Source organism: Amblyraja radiata, chromosome 14 (assembly GCF_010909765.2).
Source record: "Amblyraja radiata isolate CabotCenter1 chromosome 14, sAmbRad1.1.pri, whole genome shotgun sequence".
Lineage (NCBI taxonomy): Eukaryota > Metazoa > Chordata > Chondrichthyes > Rajiformes > Rajidae > Amblyraja > Amblyraja radiata.
The window spans coordinates 46,342,985-46,362,931 of NC_045969.1; the positions used below are offsets into that span (position 1 = coordinate 46,342,985).

At 41.5% G+C, this 19,947-nt stretch overlaps 2 protein-coding genes across 2 annotated transcripts in view; both read right to left on the reverse strand.

Annotated features, from left to right (window-relative positions):
* On the reverse strand, positions 1-11,938 carry LOC116980722 (superoxide dismutase [Cu-Zn]-like). The gene is made up of 5 exons (XM_033033223.1): positions 11,620-11,938; positions 5,123-5,216; positions 2,091-2,157; positions 1,291-1,408; positions 1-599 (listed from the first exon to the last, which is right to left on the reverse strand). Exons 1-5 carry the CDS (start codon positions 11,686-11,688, stop codon positions 456-458), a joined length of 492 nt encoding a protein of 163 aa, XP_032889114.1. The 5' UTR covers positions 11,689-11,938; the 3' UTR covers positions 1-455.
* Positions 11,939-14,542: 2,604 nt separating this feature from the next.
* LOC116980724 (superoxide dismutase [Cu-Zn]-like) overlaps positions 14,543-19,947 on the reverse strand; it is a 48,785-nt gene continuing 43,380 nt past the window's right edge. The window contains exon 5 of the mRNA XM_033033226.1: positions 14,543-15,014. Coding sequence (XP_032889117.1) covers positions 14,907-15,014 — 108 coding nt within the window. The 3' untranslated portion in view covers positions 14,543-14,906. The remainder of the gene's footprint in view (positions 15,015-19,947) is intronic.

A 19,947-nucleotide genomic window follows, 5' to 3' on the forward strand; every position in this document is an offset into this window, starting at 1 on the left:
TTTATTTTTAATCATTAATTAATCAACAGAATCGAAAGTATAGATTTTGGTACAGACTACCCCAAGAAAATGAACATGCCGCATTTCAACAGGGCAGTTCCCAATATTAACATGTAATTCAACATATATTATAAAATACTTTTACCATTAGACAAATGTTAATATTAGTTAAATATATTAATAGATTCAACATTTTAAAAATCATGCTGCAGCAGCGTTTACAAGATGGAAATATGGTGCAGAATAGAACTAGACAACTGTCTTTTGATTATAATAAAGTTACACAAAAATTCTGAAGAACTGCACATTAATTCATTTGCAAAATTCACATGCAATGGAAATTGAAAAAAAAAATGAACAAAAACATTTGTGTTTTTGCACATCCACAAAGAATATTTACCAATGTTTCAAGACAAGATACAGCTCTTGGTACAAAATACATTTATCTTTGTTGCTTAATTTTTTTCTTCCAAGTATTCCTCGGAAATATTGCTCTGACAAATTCCAATCACTCCCCAGGCTACACCAGATCCTTCACTTCCTGCCGTTGTGCTATCGTCCTTATCAGATTTGCCTGGTTCATCTTCACTTTGGTGAATCTTTTAAATATATGACCATGCATTCAATAGTGAAATTTGACATTAGAATAGGTAACCAAATATCTGTAAATTAATATTTGACTTTTTCTTCCTTTTAATAACATACAAAGGGAGCTAGTGTAGGTGCTAGTTCTGTTTTCCTGGCAATCATCTAGACACATTCTTTCAAACTAAGCTGGCATGGTACAAGTATGGGAGATCTCTCTGAATTTGGTTTGGATGAATTGTGATTGCAAATAAACCAGTAGTACATTCAGGGCATGATTTATTTCATTTAGCAGTAATTAATGTTTTGGATATTAAAGCATACTAGATCATGGGGGATCCGTTGGGTACCATCCCCACAACGCGTCGTTGCCAGGGGGTGGGGCGGCGGCCTTCGGCATCACACACATGCACACACTAACCACCCCCACACACACTAACCCCCCCCTTGATATTATATTAATATTATTCATTTGCTCCTTTTACCCCATCCCCTGCCCTATCCACTCACGCATAGCCCCCAACTGCGAAGGGGGGGGGGGGGGGGGGGGCAAAAATGAGCCAATTACTTACTGATGCATTAACAGGCAGCCAAATATTAATTTTGTACATCAATAGTCAATCAGCATTCAATATCTGCAGTTCTGTCTTTTTTAATTCATTTGTTTTACATTTTAGCAATGTAACTACTAAGTTTTATACCTACCACCAGTGTTCGTCCAATAATAGAATTAATTCCTGTCAGATGGAGATGGGATACCTGCAGATCCACTTTGGCCAACCCATCTTCATTTACATTTACAATGCCCAGACCTCCTGCATATCTACAGTGAGTGGAAAGTGTTTACCTTTAGTATATAATTCCATAGGATAAAGGAAGATTATTTAATCATTTGTATTTTTGATTGCCCAGATTTATTAAGTTACCTTTTCCCCCTCATGCTTAAATTTCTCATCAACAAATTCATCTACTTTTGTTACAGCAAATTCCATTTGCATCACTATTTCCACTACCATATTTCATGGTTTAATTCTGAAGAAAAAACATATTATGAGTCTTCTGTTCAATACTGCTTGTTATTCTCCAGTCTTCCTATGAAAGAAGGACCACATACTGCAGTAGAAGAATACATTTTGTTGGCCATCTTCAAATTGGTGCCCATCCATTAACAGAGAAAGGTCAAAAGCACACATACTTTTTCCCATTTTGGAGCTTGTTAAACCCTGTTTCTTACACACTTTAACACGGGTTGCAGCTCTTCACCCTGCACCTCCAAAAAAAGTTAACGAAGCCCATGCATTCGAGGCCTCCATTCTATTCTGTGTTCTTTTGATACTAAAACAGAGAATTCTCTTGGAATATTGGGGGAAAAAGACTGCTATTTAATTTTTACAAATTAGTACAATATGGTTGTACACCTCAATTAAATGTGCAAAAATGAATACTCATTTAAACCAATTGCATTTTAGCTTTATTTTTAGCAATGCCTCCCAAATGGTACATACCTGTTTTCTTGTTGTGCTCCATTTGTTTTGTTGTACGGATTGTAATGAGGTCCTGCACTTATCCAGTCTGAAACAAATAATTTACAAGTGCTTCCATAAACCTGGATAACCAGAGTTTACCCAGAGGAGAATGCAAGAGCAGCATATGGATAAATAAGCTTTACAATTGTTTACTACTGGTTGAGAGCTTAAGCACTCGAATCTTTTACATACATCTGACCACAAAAAAAATCGGATGGATGATACCAGGATCTTCAAGATGGTACATGCCCTGATATCTCCCTTTCAAATTCTCAATATAATACATTTGGGGCCTGCTCCTCTGAAAATGCAAGAGGCTAAGCAGATTTGAGACAAAATTTCATTTTTCATATCAGGTAAAAATGCAAAAAGCTCGACTCTGCTAGTGGTGAAACTGCTTTCTCCTCGCCTGCACTACTTGTGATAGACCACCTTTTCATCACAAAACAGTGTAGAAAAACACAGCATATGGATCACAGAACTTAAGATATTCTTGTGGGCTTAGATGGACTATACCCACTTCTAGATGATGTTTGGAACTATCTCATCCCCGTTCAGTCAATTTATAATTTCTACTCTCTGATTCATCACTCCATTTCCCCACCACTACATCCTTCATGAAACCATCCGCAAACCAATATCCATCACTCTAATAATCAGCAGCAGAATAAATCTGTTCTTTTATATGAACCAGCATAGCCCTGCTGCATTTTAATGTTAATAACATGGTTTCAGCATAATTTGAATTCTCAACTCATTCTTATGAAAACCAGGGTGGAAATTATTTAGTCCTGGTGATTTGCTAATCTTAATTCACATTATCATTATTTAGCCTATATTAATGTTAGATAGTTCCTGTCTTCAGTTCTGTGGCTTAATCTTTTTCTTAAAAGTAAATACGGGCACAAGGTAATCATCCAATCTCTGTACCATTTTTGAACATATATTTACAATTAAAAGGGCCCTCAGGGCAATCATAGTGGTGCTGCCACAGTAGTATTGATGGAGTAATATTTATAGAGTTCAAGGTTCTTAAGTCAATTAACAGTTTTTTTGGAGAGTGAGTTTATCTCAAAGCTATCCCCATCAAAGTTTTTTTTACACAGAAGGCAACATGTGATTATATGGCACTTGGCTTGATCCAGATTCCTGCGTTCAGGGCTAGCAAATGGTGGATTTGCAACTTTTGGATTGAGGAAGATAATAGGGTAGGCTATAATAAAGGTTAGGGGTATATCTATTTGCAGTAAAACTCTGATAAACCTCTATCTAATTGCTTGGAAATCCTGATGGTTTGGTATTTGGCTCACCAGGTGCAAATTTCCTTACTCCCTCTTAAAGAGCAGGACCTCATTCCCAAGCCTCCCTTAAACTCACCGGGGCCTAATGTCCACACACCCTATAAATTCACCTGGTTGTTTCCCACATACCTATGATACCTGGTTAACCAGAAAATGTATTATATTTCTGTACTACTTTAAGAGTATTGCAATATTAAATGGAATAATATTGAAAAAAATCTGGGAAAATCAGACAGCTTGGCACAGCTAAGTCTCGAGCATGGTGGATAAATTGAGATTTACTGTAAGTGGAATTCCATAACTAATATAATTAAGATCTCTTATTGAACATCAAGAAAAGATCAGGAATCATTTCTTATACCACCATAGTGTTGATTTTGATATTCTTTCAAAGGCTTCTTTCATTTTCCTTTTTACGTAGCTGATATCTTATTATTCTGCTGTTTATTGTATCACTCTCAGGATCAGAGCTAATTTGTGCCTTTTTTTCCTTTCCTTCTCCTTTACCAAACTAATCTTGTTACTGTGCCAATTTGCACAGGCTCGGGTTATGGTTTAGAGGTCATAATTCTCGAGCTACCTTGCTAACATTACAGGAGACTGGGAGAGTAAAAGCACAGGATCAGCCATGATTAGCAGAGCAGGCTGTAAGGGTCATATGGCATACTCCTACTTCTGTTTATTTCATTTCTTTAAAATTATCTAGTACTTTACAGACTTCTCTATTCATCCCAATGCATTGACATCAAAAAGATCACACGACTGGATCCATCTTTTTCAGCCAGTTAAGAGATGTCTCATCCTGACATCACATAGACAGCTCCTCTCACTGGGCAGTCTTGTGTGCCATGTCAGTATACTAGCTATGCTTTATCCTAATACTTGTCAAATGGATTAATATTTCAGATTGTCCTTTTGTGTTTCAGTTTGGGTCCCCTTATTCTGAAAATAAACTGCAAGCCCATTTTGGGTCTTGGTTCTGGTCCGACAGCGGATACCACGTGACTGTAGTTTGGACCTCCTTTTTATTTAACTACTTTAAACTCACAGTTGCAACTGACCAAATTCCTAACTTCACGCTCTATTTAAAGCAGTCTTTGACCACTGCAGTCCACTTTTTTGCAACCAGAATGTCCAATGATTGGGCTGTACTCACTAAGGAACAGAGGTTCACCAAATATATTTTTGGCTTAACTGGCTTGTGATCTATAAATATACAATTAAGTTGTTACACTTTGTAAAACATTACTGATCAAGCATCACAAGATCTCTTTTCATATAAAATATTGCAGTGCAATCAAAAGAGACAGTCAATAAGACATTGAAATGATTATTAGAACATTCAACTATAACTGCAGGAACCCATTTAAATTTTATTAATTCACAAAATTGCCCTAATTGCTGGCTTGTTGGGTCTTTTCAGAGGACATCAAATAGTTGACTGTTGTCTAGGATCTAGTTTGAGTTGTTACATTAGTGTTTTTAGATTTAAAAATCCATTTGCTTCACAATCACCATTGCTGTTTCTCACTTTTTATTCAAATTAAAAATCCCATTTATTAAATTAGGATTGGTTTAAATTGTCAGGTCAATAGTCAGGGATTTTGTGTTCTAGCTGATCAAGTTAACTCCCATGCCCCATATAGAAACAAGCTAAAACAACATGTGTTCTGTATGTAACTCCTTCAGCAGTAAATATACTTGTTATACCATTTGATATGTCACCAAAACAATGAACGTGAAGTCCATGCTTTCCCGGGGGCAGTCCAGAAAATTCTCCTGATATGGTCAAACATCCACTTTCCTACAAAAAGCAAAATACCACATGCTGGTATTGGAAGTCAGTTTAATGAAAGCTATTTATTTATGCATTAAACATTAGTGACAATGCAGCAAATGCAAACACAAGAGATGACTGTTGGACAAACTTTAATATGTTGCAATGGTGTACTTGAACCGTATCATATTTGTATGTAATTTTACATTGAATTAATTAAAAATGTGTATATATCCATGCAGGGAAAACATTTGGATTATGCAATTGTCATCAGAAAAGGTGTTTCATACCAAGGTGAAAACAGTACAATATTTAAGAGTAAGTTATTGCAGTGCTCAAAAGATTAATGGCCAAGATCTATGAAGTCTACTAAAAGTACCAAATCTATGTGACGTGAAGAAAGAGAAAACTTAAATGTACATCTAAATGGGAACAAATATCCTCTACTTGAAGAGATTTGAAGGGCTATGAGGGTGACGGCAAAGATGCATTCAATTTGTTTTTAAAAGGAAGGTGTTCATAAACAAAAAAAACACATCCTAGCCAAATTTGAAATACAGGTTTTAAATCCATTGAGAAAACGCTTATCCAGTAAATTACCTTTTTTGTTGTTGGACAGAAGAATGCACCTGAAGGCCCTATTCTTAAAATATAATACTTAATAAATATTATGTTTAGATTGCAAAGTAATACATTATTTCCAATATTTTGTATCTAGATTATTTTTCAGTGAAGTTAGAGAGTGAAAAAGCTGTAAGAAAAAAACAAAGTGCTGGAGTAGTTCAGTGGGTCAGGCAGCATCTCTGAAGACCATGGATAGGTAGGTGACAGGTCAGGACCCCTTTTTAGACTGATTGTGGGGGTGGGGGATAAAGCTGGAAGAGGGACAAAGCATGGTGAGTGATAGGTGAATAGAGGTGAGGGGGTGGAGGTTGATAGGCAGATGAATGGATAATTTTCTGGCTTTTCTCCAAACATCTTACTTAATAGCTTACTTAAGAACAATGATCTTAAGGAAACAATGTCAGCTGCCTCTGATGTTGAAGAAAGCTGCTTCTAAAGCTGCTTAGCAATTTATGTGGCGATAATTCTGCCCTTTCTTATGGAGGATTGTTGTACATCAGTTCCATCATCAAACCAATTGAGCAACCAACCACAATAACAAATTCTCATAGAGAGCAAATTAGGAAAAATATGTTTAATTATTCATTTTTCAGTGTTAAATTTCAATGGAGCTGCAGTGTCCACTGAGTACAGTATTTATAGATTGTGCAGTTGCTCAGACTAATAGCTGGATCCAGCAGCATTTCGGACCCCCAGCTCTGGATGCACACCCCCACTACGCTTTAGATCCCAAGCACACATTGCAGACTAATGAGTGGGCCAGATGCCAAAGTATCAGATGCCAAACATTTCCCAGTTGTTAACCATTTATACATCCCCTTCCTTTCCCTTACCAACCTTTCTATCCTCGACCTGCTCCATTGCCACATGCAAACTGGGGGAATAGCATCTCATATTCTGTTCGGCTACCTTAAAACTCAATACTATGAACATTGAAGTTTCCAATATCAAATAATGACCCACTACCCAGTCTCTTTCCAGTGACTGCCCTCCCCCCCCCCCCCTCATTTCTCCCACTAACCTTCCCCAGTCACCCTATTCCTTTCCCCTACTTTGTACACTCACCTCCCATACCCGAGTACCTTATTTAGTTTAGCAGCGTGAGGTGTAAATGGAGTAATGAAAGAGAGGTTGGCTTGTGTGATGGTCTGAATGCACCCACAATTCTCTCCAATTTATTGCTGTCTTGGATGGAGCTGTTCCCAAAACATGCTGTGATGCATCCCGATAAAATACTCTCTAGGGCGCATCTGTAGAAGTTGGTGAGAGTTGTTGGGGACATGCCAAACTTCCTAAGCCTTCTAAGGAAGTAGTATTTCGTTATTATACCCTTCTCTTTCTCATCCCCCTGTACCCTTCCACCCATGTCCCTCCCTTTGACTTTACGTCACTCCTTTCCTTATCGGACATCCTTTTGTTTCTTTTTCTCCTCTAGCATGTCACCTACTCCACCCATCTGCCAATCAAACTCCCCTCACCTGTATCCACCTGCCACTTATCAGGCCTGCCTCCACTTCTCTTTTCCAGCTTTCTCCCCGATTCAGTCTGACGAAGTGTCTCAACCTGGAACATCGCCTGTCCATTCCTTCCACATATGCTACCTTTCCCGCTGAGTTCCTTCAGCGCCGTGTGTTTTGCTCAAGATTCCAGCATCTGCAGTTCCTTGTGTCTTCAAAGTATCAGGATTGTGAACAATCATTGGGTTACACTATGCTGGTTTCCACAAGCACACATAGCATGGCAGGCTAGTTCTGGTACTTCTTATATCATCCTGGACCACCACAGAAATAGGAAGTAGTATCATCATCTGGAGGAGCTTCAAAAACATCTGAACTCTGCAGCTCATCTTCATGGGTGATCGCATCACATTCAGCTAATTTCTGGAAGTAGCTCACAGCCCAAGCAAGATTAATCCGATGGTGATTGCTGACATAAAAAGTAATTGAAAATAAAGATGCTGGAAAACTGATGGAGAAATAATGCTAGTATTTCAGATCAAAGAGCCTTTAAAGTTTTCCAGTCTTGAGAGGAAGATTCTTTGACCTGAAACATTAACTCTGCTTCTACTTCCCTTGATAAACTTGAACTGCAGAATGTTTCCAACATTAATGTTTCTTTTTTTTAAACAAAAAACACTTCAGGAGATCCAACGCTCACTAGTTTCCATTGGCAGAGGGATTGGAAACTGAGCAAAGATTCATAAGGAAAACAGCAAAACTGATGTCAAGGACAGAAAATTAACGAGTTTGAAAATTGAAAAAAATTAGAAAACATTCTAACGATTACATTCTGGCTGAGATTTAATGGAAATATTCAAATGTGAAGAATATAATGAATAAAATGGATGAGTTGACACATATTGGAAGTAATGTAAATATTATGGATGCATAGGTTAGAGAAGAGTAGAAATTCAAGATTTCCTTACATGCTTCACGGAAACGCAGAGACTGAAAAGGAGGGGTTAATAGCAATGTCAGAAATAATCATAGCTGTGAGAGTAGATGATACGCTAATAGAATCATCAAATCATGCTAAATGCATTGGTAGAAATGTGACAAGGAAATGTAAATAAATGGGGGGGAATATTGTGTAGTTTTGGATAAAAAGGGACCTTAGAGTGTTTGACCACGTTTCTTTGAAGTATTTAGATTTACAAAGATGTTGCCAGAATTGGAAAATTGTAGCTAAGGTGATTGAGGCAAAGTGAATTGCAAGAGATCCACTGGAAAGTAAATCAGATAGAACAATGGTAAGTATTTTAAGAGGTTCAGGACAGTCAAGCTTTGTAATGAATCTATTGAGATTCCAAAAATGATAATTTTTAAAAACATAAAATTAAAAACCTCCAATATCGTGAAATATGAGGGGGAGATTGATCCAGAAAGAGTAAATGTCTCATTTTTAGAGCAGGTATTAATGGCTAATGGGTGGGTGGTATTTACCGTTTTGAAATATGATTAGGCTAAGGAGTGATGCTTTTTAATAGAATAAAGTCTGATGTTTGACATGACCGAGCTTGTTGAAACTTAGCCATAACCCTTCTGGAGTGGGAATGGTTATGTGGTCACTCCCCACCCCAATAAAAGGCACAGCTGAGAAACAGGTCCAAGGATTTCCCTGTTTGTTGCACTCAGTCCACCCAGATCTCCCAATTGATAACCATTTTAAATCCCTTTCCATGCCTATCCTGATCTTTCTGTCGAACCGCCTCCACTGCCAGAGCGAGGCCACGTGCAAACTAGCGGAACAGCAAACATTGAATTCTTCAAATCCTCCCTCCCTTCCATCCTGCCTTCTCCTGTGCCCCACATGGACTCTCACCTATTCTCCCCTCCCCCTACATTCCTTCCTTTGGCTTCAAATTCGCAACCATTAAATCCTTTGTTTTGTTTCACCGCTTGTTTTTTTTGCCTGGCCTTTGTCCAACCATCTATACTATCAAATATCCACCCCCCCCCCCGCCGCCTTTGTTCACCTATTACCTGCCACGCTTTGTTCTGCCCCTCATCTCTTCCAGCTTTCTTTCCCCCCACAATCAGTCTAAATGAGGGTGCCAACCTAAAACATCACCTATTCATGTTCTCCAAGGATGCTGCCTGATCCGCTGAGTTACTCGCGCACTTTGTGTCTTCCCGTTAGTCATCTAGGTTGGGTAGTTCCTCATGGGCACGGTCGGGGTCAGTGTGGGGCATGAGCTGTACTGGGGATTCGTGCGAGCTACCTCCCATCTCTTCCCCATGCACTCTCAGATCTGGGTCTCTGCGCATCCCTCTGCAATTGGATCCTTGACTTCTTCATCTACAGTCTGTCCGTATTGGTGGAAATGTGTCATCCTCGATAACAATCAGTACGGGAGCACCTCAAGGCTACGTGCTCAGCCCTCTGCTTTACTCACTTTATACTCATGACTGCGTAGCCGGACATAGAGCGAACTCCATCATCAAGTTTGCCTACTGTTGCTGGAGGAATCACTGATGGGGATGAGTCAGAGTATACAAGTGAGATCGACCGATTGACCAAATGGTGCCAACACAATAACCTGGCTCTCAACACCAGCAAAACCAAGGAACTGATTGTGGATTTTGGAAGGAGTAGGATAGGGACCCACAATCCGGTTTACATCAACGGGCAGATGGTACAGGAGCCTGAAGTCTGTTACATCGAGGTTCAGGAACAGTTCCTTCCCCACAGCCATGAGGCTATTAAACTCGTCAACAAACAGACTCTGAACTGTAACAGCCTACTGCACTTTATTTGCTTAATTATGTGTATATTGAACTGATCTGTTCTGTATTTTTGCTTACAATATTCTGTTGTGCTGCAGAAAGCAAGAATTTCATTGTCCTATCTGGGACACATGACAATAAACTCTCTTGACTTGACTTGAATGCAGTGCGGAGTTGGCCAAGAACCAATTTGCTGAGTTCAATCAGGTATTCTGCAAGTTTGTCGGTGAACAGCAATAAAGTAACATTGTAACCATAACTTATATTTTAATAAAGCTGCAGATATTTAACGAAAAGGAGATCACTCAGAAAATTAATATGAGCATCTGTTGACACTGGGCTTGTACTCGCTGGGGTTTAGAAGGATGAGGAGGAATGTCATTGAAACTTACTGAATAATAAAAGGCTTGGAAAGAGTGGATGCGGAGAGGATATTTTCACTAGTGGGAGAGTCTAGGACTAAAGGTCATAGCCTCAGAATTAAAGGACGTTCCTTTAGAAAGAAGATGAGGAATTTCTTTAGTCAGAGGGTGGTGAATCTGTGGAATTATTTGCTACAGAAGGCTGTGGAGGCCGTCAATGGATATTTTTTACGGCAGATAGATTCTTGATCAGTACATATATCAGGGGTTATGGGGTGAAGGCAGGAAAATGGGGTTAGAAGGGAGGGTTAGATCAGCCATGATTGAATGGTGGAGTAGACTTGATGGACTAAATGGCCTAATTCTGCTCCTATCAATTATGACTGTAAAACAGCATGACCCCATAACAGTAACAAATCAGTCATATAATCATACAGTACGGAAACAGGCCCTTCAGCCCAACTTGTCCATGTTGACCACTATGCCCAACCTAAGCTCGTCCCATTTGTGTGTTTGGCCCATATCCCTCTAAACCTTTCCTGTCCATGTACCTGTCCAAGTGTTTTTTAAATGCTGTTTCGACCTCAACTACCTCCTCAGGCAGCTAATTCCATACTTGCAATATCCGAGGTAAAACGGGCCTTCTCACGATCGTCAGTTCTGGAATAATTCGACAATGAGCTGACTGCAAGAAGTTGAAGAGAGCCGAGCTGGGCATAGAGTTGAACACTCATTGGAGAACTTCGTTCTAACTCGCGAAGGTCGCCTGCCCGTGATCGATTTTGATCAGTGTACGAGGATAAAACAGAGAACGATCAAAAGCTGATGTGCGTATGTGTAGGAACTCAGTGTCTCCACATGGAGCTGGGCTCTTTGCCCTGGACGGGAATTGCTTCGAGCATTTAAAAAAAGATACAGCACGGAAACAGGCCCTTCGTCCCACCGACCGTACATTCACATTCGCTCTATGTTATCCCACTTTCTCATCCACCCCTCACACATTCGGAGCAATTAATCTATAAAAAGGGACCCGGTTTAAACGTCGCTGGTCCATTTCCCTCCACAGATGCTGCCCGCCTCGCCGAGTCCCTCCGGCGGTTCTGTACTTCAGCACAGAAACGGGTGTGAGCAGCAAGCCCCGCGTTTAGTCCACTTTACCCAGACTTGAGCCTTCAAGAAGACACGGGCCACCGCTCGCCATCCGCTTTGAAAACTCACATTCAAACTGAGGCGAACGACTCCAAAAGCACGGAGGTAACCAGTTAATATGCAGATAGCCCTCGCCATGCTTCCCGGGCTCCACCACAGCAGCCAAAACCAAAGATCGCCCGCATCTGCGCAAAGCTGCTAGTCAACACGGTCCAGTTTTGGAATAACTCAGCGGGTCAGAAAAGGATAAACTTACCATTCCTGGCAAAGTCACATGTGGCCATGCTGATGAGATTCTTCCCATTGTAATTAATTACTACCCCCCTCCATTTGGTCCGATTTTTACAAATATAATGATGACTAATAAACTGCAGATGCTGGTTTATACCAAAGATAAACTCGGAATACTGGAGTAACTCAGCGGGCAAGGCAGCATCCATGGAGAACATGGATAGGTGACGTTTCGGCAGACTGAAGTCTCCAGCATTTTGTACCAATTCATTTGCAACAGGTTATGAAAAAATAATGACCAAAACAGCTGTATCCCCGAAAAAATAAAATAGTCTTATCTGGTAAAATAACTCCTTTCTTCCTGGATCCCACAATTTTCATCCCCTGCCTTTCTAGAAGGTCCTGCACCATTGCAAGTTTATTTGGTATTTACACATTTTATTCTTTTTAAATTGGATAACGTCTTTCTCTTAATACTGTGTGTGTACCATCTTGGAATGGACTTGGCATCAATAGCTAAAGTAGTTAGACCAACATTACTTAGAGTCTAAGTAATTATTTAGAGTCTGCCTAAGACAATGCTTTGAAAAACTCCAAGAGTGATGCTTATCTTTAAGATTGAATGGAAAGATTAGTATCTGTTGGAGATCTGCACATCCTATCCATGAAAGTATTATATAATGCGGAGTATTCGGAGAAGTCATCCAATCTTCATTTGATTTGCTTGATAGATGGAGACACATTGAGTGTCAATTTTAACATTTAATTAGAAGTACAAGTAAACTGCTGCTTCACCAAATAGAATATTTGTTTTTTTGGGGTATAAAGGCGGCACTTGAAAGGGAGGAGTTGTTGCAGATGCAATAGAGCTGTCCTTGTACCTCTAGAAACCAAAACATTCCAACTGGAAGTAAAGTAAATTCTTCACCAATCTCGTGGACTGCTTCAGTACTAGTGATGGTCTCTTCCACGTCAAAGAAACAAAAAGCACGTTAACCAGTCCGCAAGACACCGTTCAGCCCAAGCTTCCCATTTGCCAGCACTTGAATTCTGTGCCACCGTCTGAACTATTTCTTTCCCTTCCTGCATTGTTCCAATGATGCCCATTGCAAGTTCAAGAAATAACATATCATCTTTGATTAGGCATATTAAAACCCCTGACATGTTACAGAGTGATAACCTGAGTAGGAAGTCTCTGAATAACTCTCAGTAAACAAGTTCAAGCACTCCACTTTAATCTTAAACGGTGGTTGGGGAGAGTGGCGATGTTTGTGACAGCCAATAAGGATAGATTAATTTGTTAAGAAGAAAAATGGTGATAATGCTGATGCATTGAAATTATTGACCTGGAACTATCATCTGTGATTCTTGTACACCTTCCTCTACAGTCCAAAAGCCAATTGTCCGCTGCTGCATCATCGGGGATGGAAACTTCATATGATCAGGTGGAAACGTTAAATGATTGCAACACAATGAAGTCACTCCACATGACATTCAGGTTTAGCTACAATTCTTCCACCCATTACAACTACAACTGAAGTCTCATAACATTCAATGGTCATAATTAACTGCCTAATTTTTTACCCAATCACAAGTACTATTTCATGTTAATCATTTATCACTGAATAGAAACATAGAAAATAGGTGCACGAGGCCATTCGGCCCTTCGAGCCAGCACCGCCATACATTGTGACCATGGCTGATCGTCCCCTATCAATAACCCGTGCTTGCCTTCTCCCCATATCCCTTGACTCCACTAGCCCTGAGAGCTCTATCTAACTCATTTATGAGTTAAATGGTAAACATTTAACTCATGTTTACCATTTTTTACTTTGTTTACATGTTTACTTTGGTAAACATAAAATGATCTAGATCATTTTATGTTTACCAAAGAGTATCCTGGCCAATACTTAAATCACCCAAGATAGACACAAAAAGCTGGTGTAATTCAGTGCGACAGGCAGCATCTCTGGAGAGAAGGAATGGGTGACATTTTGGGTCGAGACCCTTGGCAGAGAAAGCGAGAGAGAGGGGGGAGCAATCTGTAAAGAAGACAATGCATTTGGCAGAATTTCTACTTGTCCAGATACAAACCTCTTCATCAATGAAACTTGTTACCAATCTCTGGAAAAATACTATAACAGCCTACCTGATCTTCACCACTGATGCATTCCATGTACAAAAACAACAGTACTTGCCACTTTTGACAGCATCCCTACAATCTCTAATAACCAAAGGACATCAGCATCCAGGATATGAGAACATAGCCTACAAATTCTGAGCAGTGTACATAATCCTAACTTAGAAAGAAAATCAATGTTCCTTCATTATCACTAATCAAAATTGTGCAATTTACACAAGGACCACAATGGTCAAAAAGGTAGCTTGGCATCACCATAAAGTGTGATTTGCATGGGCAATAATAGTGGGTCTTGCCAGAATGTCATAGTCATTGGTATTACAAATTAGAATGAAGCTGAATAGCAACACCATTTATTTTCATAAATACACCAATAGCTTTGTTCTTTAGGTCGAGGTACTTGATAATAATTATGCTGTTACACTTCCTTGTAACCATCTCCACTAAGTAAATGTTCCCTGATGTTGTACTGGAGATTCAAAATTGACATTTTCTAGTAAATAATGTAGCCAAAATTAGACAGGGCATTTTGCAGTAAAAAAATGCCACCTTATAGTCCACAATACTTTTACACAAGCTCAAGATAGCTATGCAATTCCCAATAAGGTTGTTTTTAAAAGTTTTGATACTGAAAGTCAAGGACACTTTATTTGATTTATTTGACAATGCATTGTTCAGTGCCTCTATCGAGAGGGGTACATCTTGCATTTTTTATAGCAAAACAAGTGTTGCGGCAAGCAATCAAGATCCAGCAGAATATGACCTTCAAATTCTGTATTTACGATTAATCCAATGCACTTAAAAAAAATTAAAGCAGATTCACTGGTTTAGATCAAATTACATACTTCAACGTTATAGTGAATAATTTGACATTCAAATTAGCTGTACATTAAACTAATAGCTACCAATAAATTTAGCTTGCCAATCTAAGAACAATTATGAGTGATTCATCACACCGCTACCCCCAGGAGATATTACATTTCATTCACTGGGCAATTCCAATCACACCACATGCTAAGCGTGGTCCAGCATTTCCTGTTCGGCTGCTTTCTGGATTTCCTCCTTTGCCCAAGTCATCTTCTTTCTCATGAACCTTCATAAAATAAAATTACATTAGTGTAACATGGAAAGGCCATTTCTAAGCTCATGAGAGAAATAAACAGTAGTAGCAAATGTGCTTCTCAAAATCCCTAGACGCTTTGCAGCCAAAGTCTTTTGTACTGTCGGAAACGTGGTAGCTTATGGCCATTACAGATTGTGTAAGCTTATATTCATAAGCACAATTGTGTAATAGTGGGTAGGAAGGAACTGCAGATGCTGGTTTAAACCGAAGATAGACACAAAAAGCTGGAGTAACTCAGCGGGACACACAGCATCTCTGGAGAGAAAGACCTTTCGGGTCACCTATTCTTTCTCTCCAGAGATGCTACTTTTCCAAAGCTGAGTCGATAGTATCTTTCAGGTCCACCCAAGATAATTCCCCTGCTTAATATCTCACTCCTCATGCAAATATAACCCACAACTAACAAAGAGGGCCTGTTCCAACATACTTTACATTGCAGGTTCACGTTTTGCAACAATAATTAATTACTCAAGATGGTCTGCAAAAAGAAAAATGGTGGATTGTGAGAGAAGGGTTAATAGGGATGGTTGATTTATACTAGAACTCTGAAAATTATAACTTAGAAAGAAATAAGGTGTCAGCAGAAGCCAGACTGCTGGTAGAAGAAAGTAACAACATACAGGACAGAGAGAACTTCTAGATAAAGAAGTAACAGATAAAAACTCCAGCAGAAGCCTTTGACGTCAGGAGATGTTCCGAGACGTTTCTGGACGTTCTCGTGGGAATGTGGGCTTTATGTTATGATTGGACGAAGCTCGATGGGGAGACATGAGGTGGTGACCATAGTGAAGAAAGGTATAAAAAGATAGATACAACCTCCATTTTTGTGTGTCTCTAGAGGATGATAGAGGAGGGACACCCTTTTCTGCGCAGAAATGTAATAAAGGAAAACTTGTTTCTTTGATTTTGTCTCTGAAGAGTTTGTGATTGATTTTGAATCTCACAATTTGTTATATGAAAAGTATTAAAAGTTAGAAACCCGTCAGTAAAATTGCAAAATCGCCCATGGTTCTCAGGTGGGTTTTAACATGCAAAATGAACACGCCTCTGAAGCTACATACACCATTTAAATAATCGTAAGCTTGCATCTCAGTAAAATTGATTTCCAAACGCATTGAGAGTTTACGATTATTTAAATGGTAAATGGAGCTTCAGAAGTGTTTTCCCATTCACTAACATGTACCGGAAGTGACGCTTGTCCCCCAGTTAAAATTTTCGGTCACGTGAGTGGGGATTTACGCTCCAGTGACCTTTCGTGAAATCACTCCTATCTATCTATCTCTCTCTCTCTCTCTATCTATCTATCTATCTATCTATCTATCTAGCTCTCTCGCTCTCTCGCTCTCGCTCTCTCGCTCTCTCGCTCTCTCGCTCTCTCGCGCTCTCGCTCTCGTCTCCCCCCCCCCCCATCCGTCCGGCTGCCTGCCTGCCTTTCGATTCGTTCCCGCCGTGCCATGTCACAATGCCCGATGCTCGCGGACGTCCAATCGCGATGCCCGAGGCTCGCGGACGTCCAATCGGAATGGATCCATTTACATTTACATTTAAATGGCCTTTCGGGAACGGCTCTACTTCGAGGACCACGTCTCCCGTGAGGGCTGCGGGTAGGCAACGGCTGCGTTGGGGCATTACACTTTTAAGGCTCTGTGTGTGGGGATGCTTCGTGTGTGTGATGCCGCCCCGCCACCCCCCCCCCCCCCGCGTTGCCGAGACGGACCCGACTTCGACGACTTCAAGATACGCTGTTTTAAGACGGCCGGAACCCGACTTCGACGACCACGTCTCCCCTGGGGGCTACAGGTAGGGAACGGTCTTTATACACTTTTCCAACTCTGTGTGTGGGGGCGGTTAGTGTGTGTGATGCCGCCCCCCCCTGGTGGGGGCTACGGGTAGGGTACGGCTGCGTTGGAGGATCAGACCCAACGGGTTTGCCATTGGTCGTCGTGTTTAAGTGCACGTTTTTAATCAAACCCCTCCACCCCCCCCCCCCAATATTTCAAAAATAAACTGGCTTCTCACCCATAGAAGCATCACCAGCCCCAGCCCCTGGTGGAGCACAAGCACTTGGTGAACGTTCCATCGTGTGATGTCACAATGCCCAATGTTCAAATACATTGTTGCCATAGAGGGAGTACAGAGAAGGTTCACCAGACTGATTCCTGGAATGTCAGGACTTTCATATAAAGAAAGACTGGATAGACTCGGCTTGTACTCGCTAGAATTTAGAAGATTGAGGGGGTGTCTTATAGAAACTTACAAAATTCTTAAGGGGTTGGACAGGCTAGATGCAGGAAGATTGTTCCAGATGTTGGGGAAGTCCAGAACAAGGGGTCACAGTTTAAGGATAAGGGGTAAATCTATTAGGACCGAGATGAGAAAAACATTTTTCACACAGAGAATGGTGAATCTCTGGAATTCACTGGCACAGAAGGTAGTTGAGGCCTGTTCATTGGCTGTATTTAAGAGGGAGTTAGATGTGGTCCTTGTGGCTAAAGGGATCAGGGGGTATGGAGAGAAGGCAGGGGGTTGGTTAATATGAGTTTGATGCCGCAGCCCCCCCTCCCCCCCCCCCTGCAAAACGCCGTTGGGGAAACAGACCCAACGGGTCTGCACTTGGTCTAGTTATTCTATAAAACTCTCGCCCCATCCGTCCGACATCCGTCCGGCTGCCTGCCTGCCTTTCGATTCGTTCCCGCCGTGCGATGTCACAATGCCCGATGCTCGCAGACGTCCAATCGCGATGCCCGAGGCTCGCAGACGTCCAATCGGAATGGATCCATTTACATGTACGGCTTCCGGCCTGGCTTCCGGCCACATTTCTTCCATTGATTCCCTGCAACTCCGAAACCGGACGCAGAATCGCCGACATCTTTTCCATTTCGGTAGAGATTTCACTTTTCTTTCTAAGTATCCGCTCCTCATTATATTCCGTCGTGTTTAAGTACACGTTTTTAATCAAATCCTTCCCCCCCCCCCCAAATATTTCAAAACTAAACTGGCTTCTCACTCATAGATTCAGCTTCAGCCCCAGCCCCTGCTGAACGTTCCATCGTGTGATGTCACAATGCCCAATGCTCACAGATGTCCAATCGGAATGGATTCATTTACATATGCCTATGCAAGAGCCCAAGCCCATGGTGAACGTTCCATCGTGTGATGTCACAATGCCCAATGCTCAAATACATTGTTGCCATAGAGAGGGAGTACAGAGAAGGTTCACCAGACTGATTCCTGGAATGTCAGAACTTTCAAATGAAGAAAGACTGGATAGACTCGCCTTGTACTCACTAGATTTTAGAAGATTGAGGGTGTATCTTATAGAAACGTTTAAAATTCTTAAGGGGTTGGACAGGCTAGATGCAGGAAGATTGTTCCGGATGTTGGGGAAGACCAGAACAAGGGGTCAAAGTTTAAGGATAAGGGGGAACGCTGAATCGCCGACATCTTTTCCATTTTGGTAGAGATTTCACTTTTCTTTCTAAGTATCCGTTCCTCACTACATTTCGACGTGTTTAAGTGTACGTTTTTAATCAAATCCTAACCCCCCCCCCCCCCCCCCGCCCCAATATTTCAAAACTAAACTGGCGTCACACCCACAGAACCTTCACCAGCCCCAGCCCCTGCTGAACGTTCCATCGTGTGATGTCACAATGCCCAATCTTCACATATGTCCAATCGGAATGGAGCCATTTACATATGCCTATGCAGGAGCCCCAGCCAATGGTGAACGTTCCATTGTGCGATGTCACAATGCCCAATGCTCAAAGACATCGTTGCCATAGAGAGGGATTACAGAGAAGGTTCACCAGACTGATTCCTGTTATGTCAGAACTTTCACCACTTAAAAGTGTAATGCCCCAACGCAAAAGTGTAATGCCTCCTCCCCCCCCCCCCCCACCCCCCCAGTTTTTCAAAAATAAACTGGCTTCTCACCCATACAAGCAGCCACTTCGGTAGACATTTCACTTTCCCTTCCAGCTATCCACTCCTCATTACATTTCGTTATGTTTATGTCCATTTTTTCCATTAAAACCTTCTCCTCCCCCCCCCCCCCCCCCCCTTAAACTCATTTTGTCGCCTCCTGCTGGCCAGCGACCATAACGGCTGCTGGCGCCCGCAGCACAACCTCACGCGACGCCATTTAAAAACGGCCTTTCGGGAACGGCTCTACTTCGAGGACCACGTCTCCCGTGAGGGCTGCGGGTAGGCAACGGCTGCGTTGGGGCATTACACTTTTAAGGCTCTGTGTGTGGGGATGCTTCGTGTGTGTGATGCCGCCCCGCCACCCCCCCCCCCCCCCCCCGCGTTGCCAAGACGGACCCGACTTCGACGACTTCAAGATACGCTATTTTAAGACGGCCGGAACCCGACTTCGACGACCACGTCTCCCCTGGGGGCTACAGGTAGGGAACGGTCTTTATACACTTTTCCAACTCTGTGTGTGGGGGTGGTTAGTGTGTGTGATTCCGCCCCCCCCCCCCCAGTGGGGGCTACGGATAGGGTACGGCTGCGTTGGGGGATCAGACCCAACGGGTTTGCCATTGGTCGTCGTGTTTAAGTGCACGTTTTTAATCAAATCCTTCACCCCCCCCCCCCCCAATATTTCAAAAATAAACTGGCTTCTCACTCATAGAAGCTGCACCAGCCCCAGCCCCTGGTGAACGTTCCATCGTGTGATGTCACAATGCCCTATGCTCACAGATGTCCAATTGGAATGGAATCATTTACATATGCCTTTGCAGGAGCACAAGCACTTGGTGAACGTTCCATTGTGTGATGTCACAATGCCCATTGTTCAAATACATTGTTGCCATAGAAGGAGTACAGAGAAGGTTCACCAGACTGATTTCTGGGATGTCAGGACTTTCATATGAGGAAAGACTGGATAGACTCGGCTTGTACA

Coding starts and splice junctions, on each gene's coding strand:
- LOC116980722 (XM_033033223.1), bottom strand. CDS start 11,688: ATGGCGAGGGCTATCTGCATATTAACTGGTTACCTCCGTGCTTTTGGA. Junction 5,217..11,619: donor TCGTTCGCCTCAGTTTGAAT/GTGAGTTTTCAA, acceptor TGCTTTTTGTAG/GAAAGTGGATGTTTGACCAT. Junction 600..1,290: donor TTATTGGACGAACACTGGTG/GTAGGTATAAAA, acceptor TATATTTAAAAG/ATTCACCAAAGTGAAGATGA.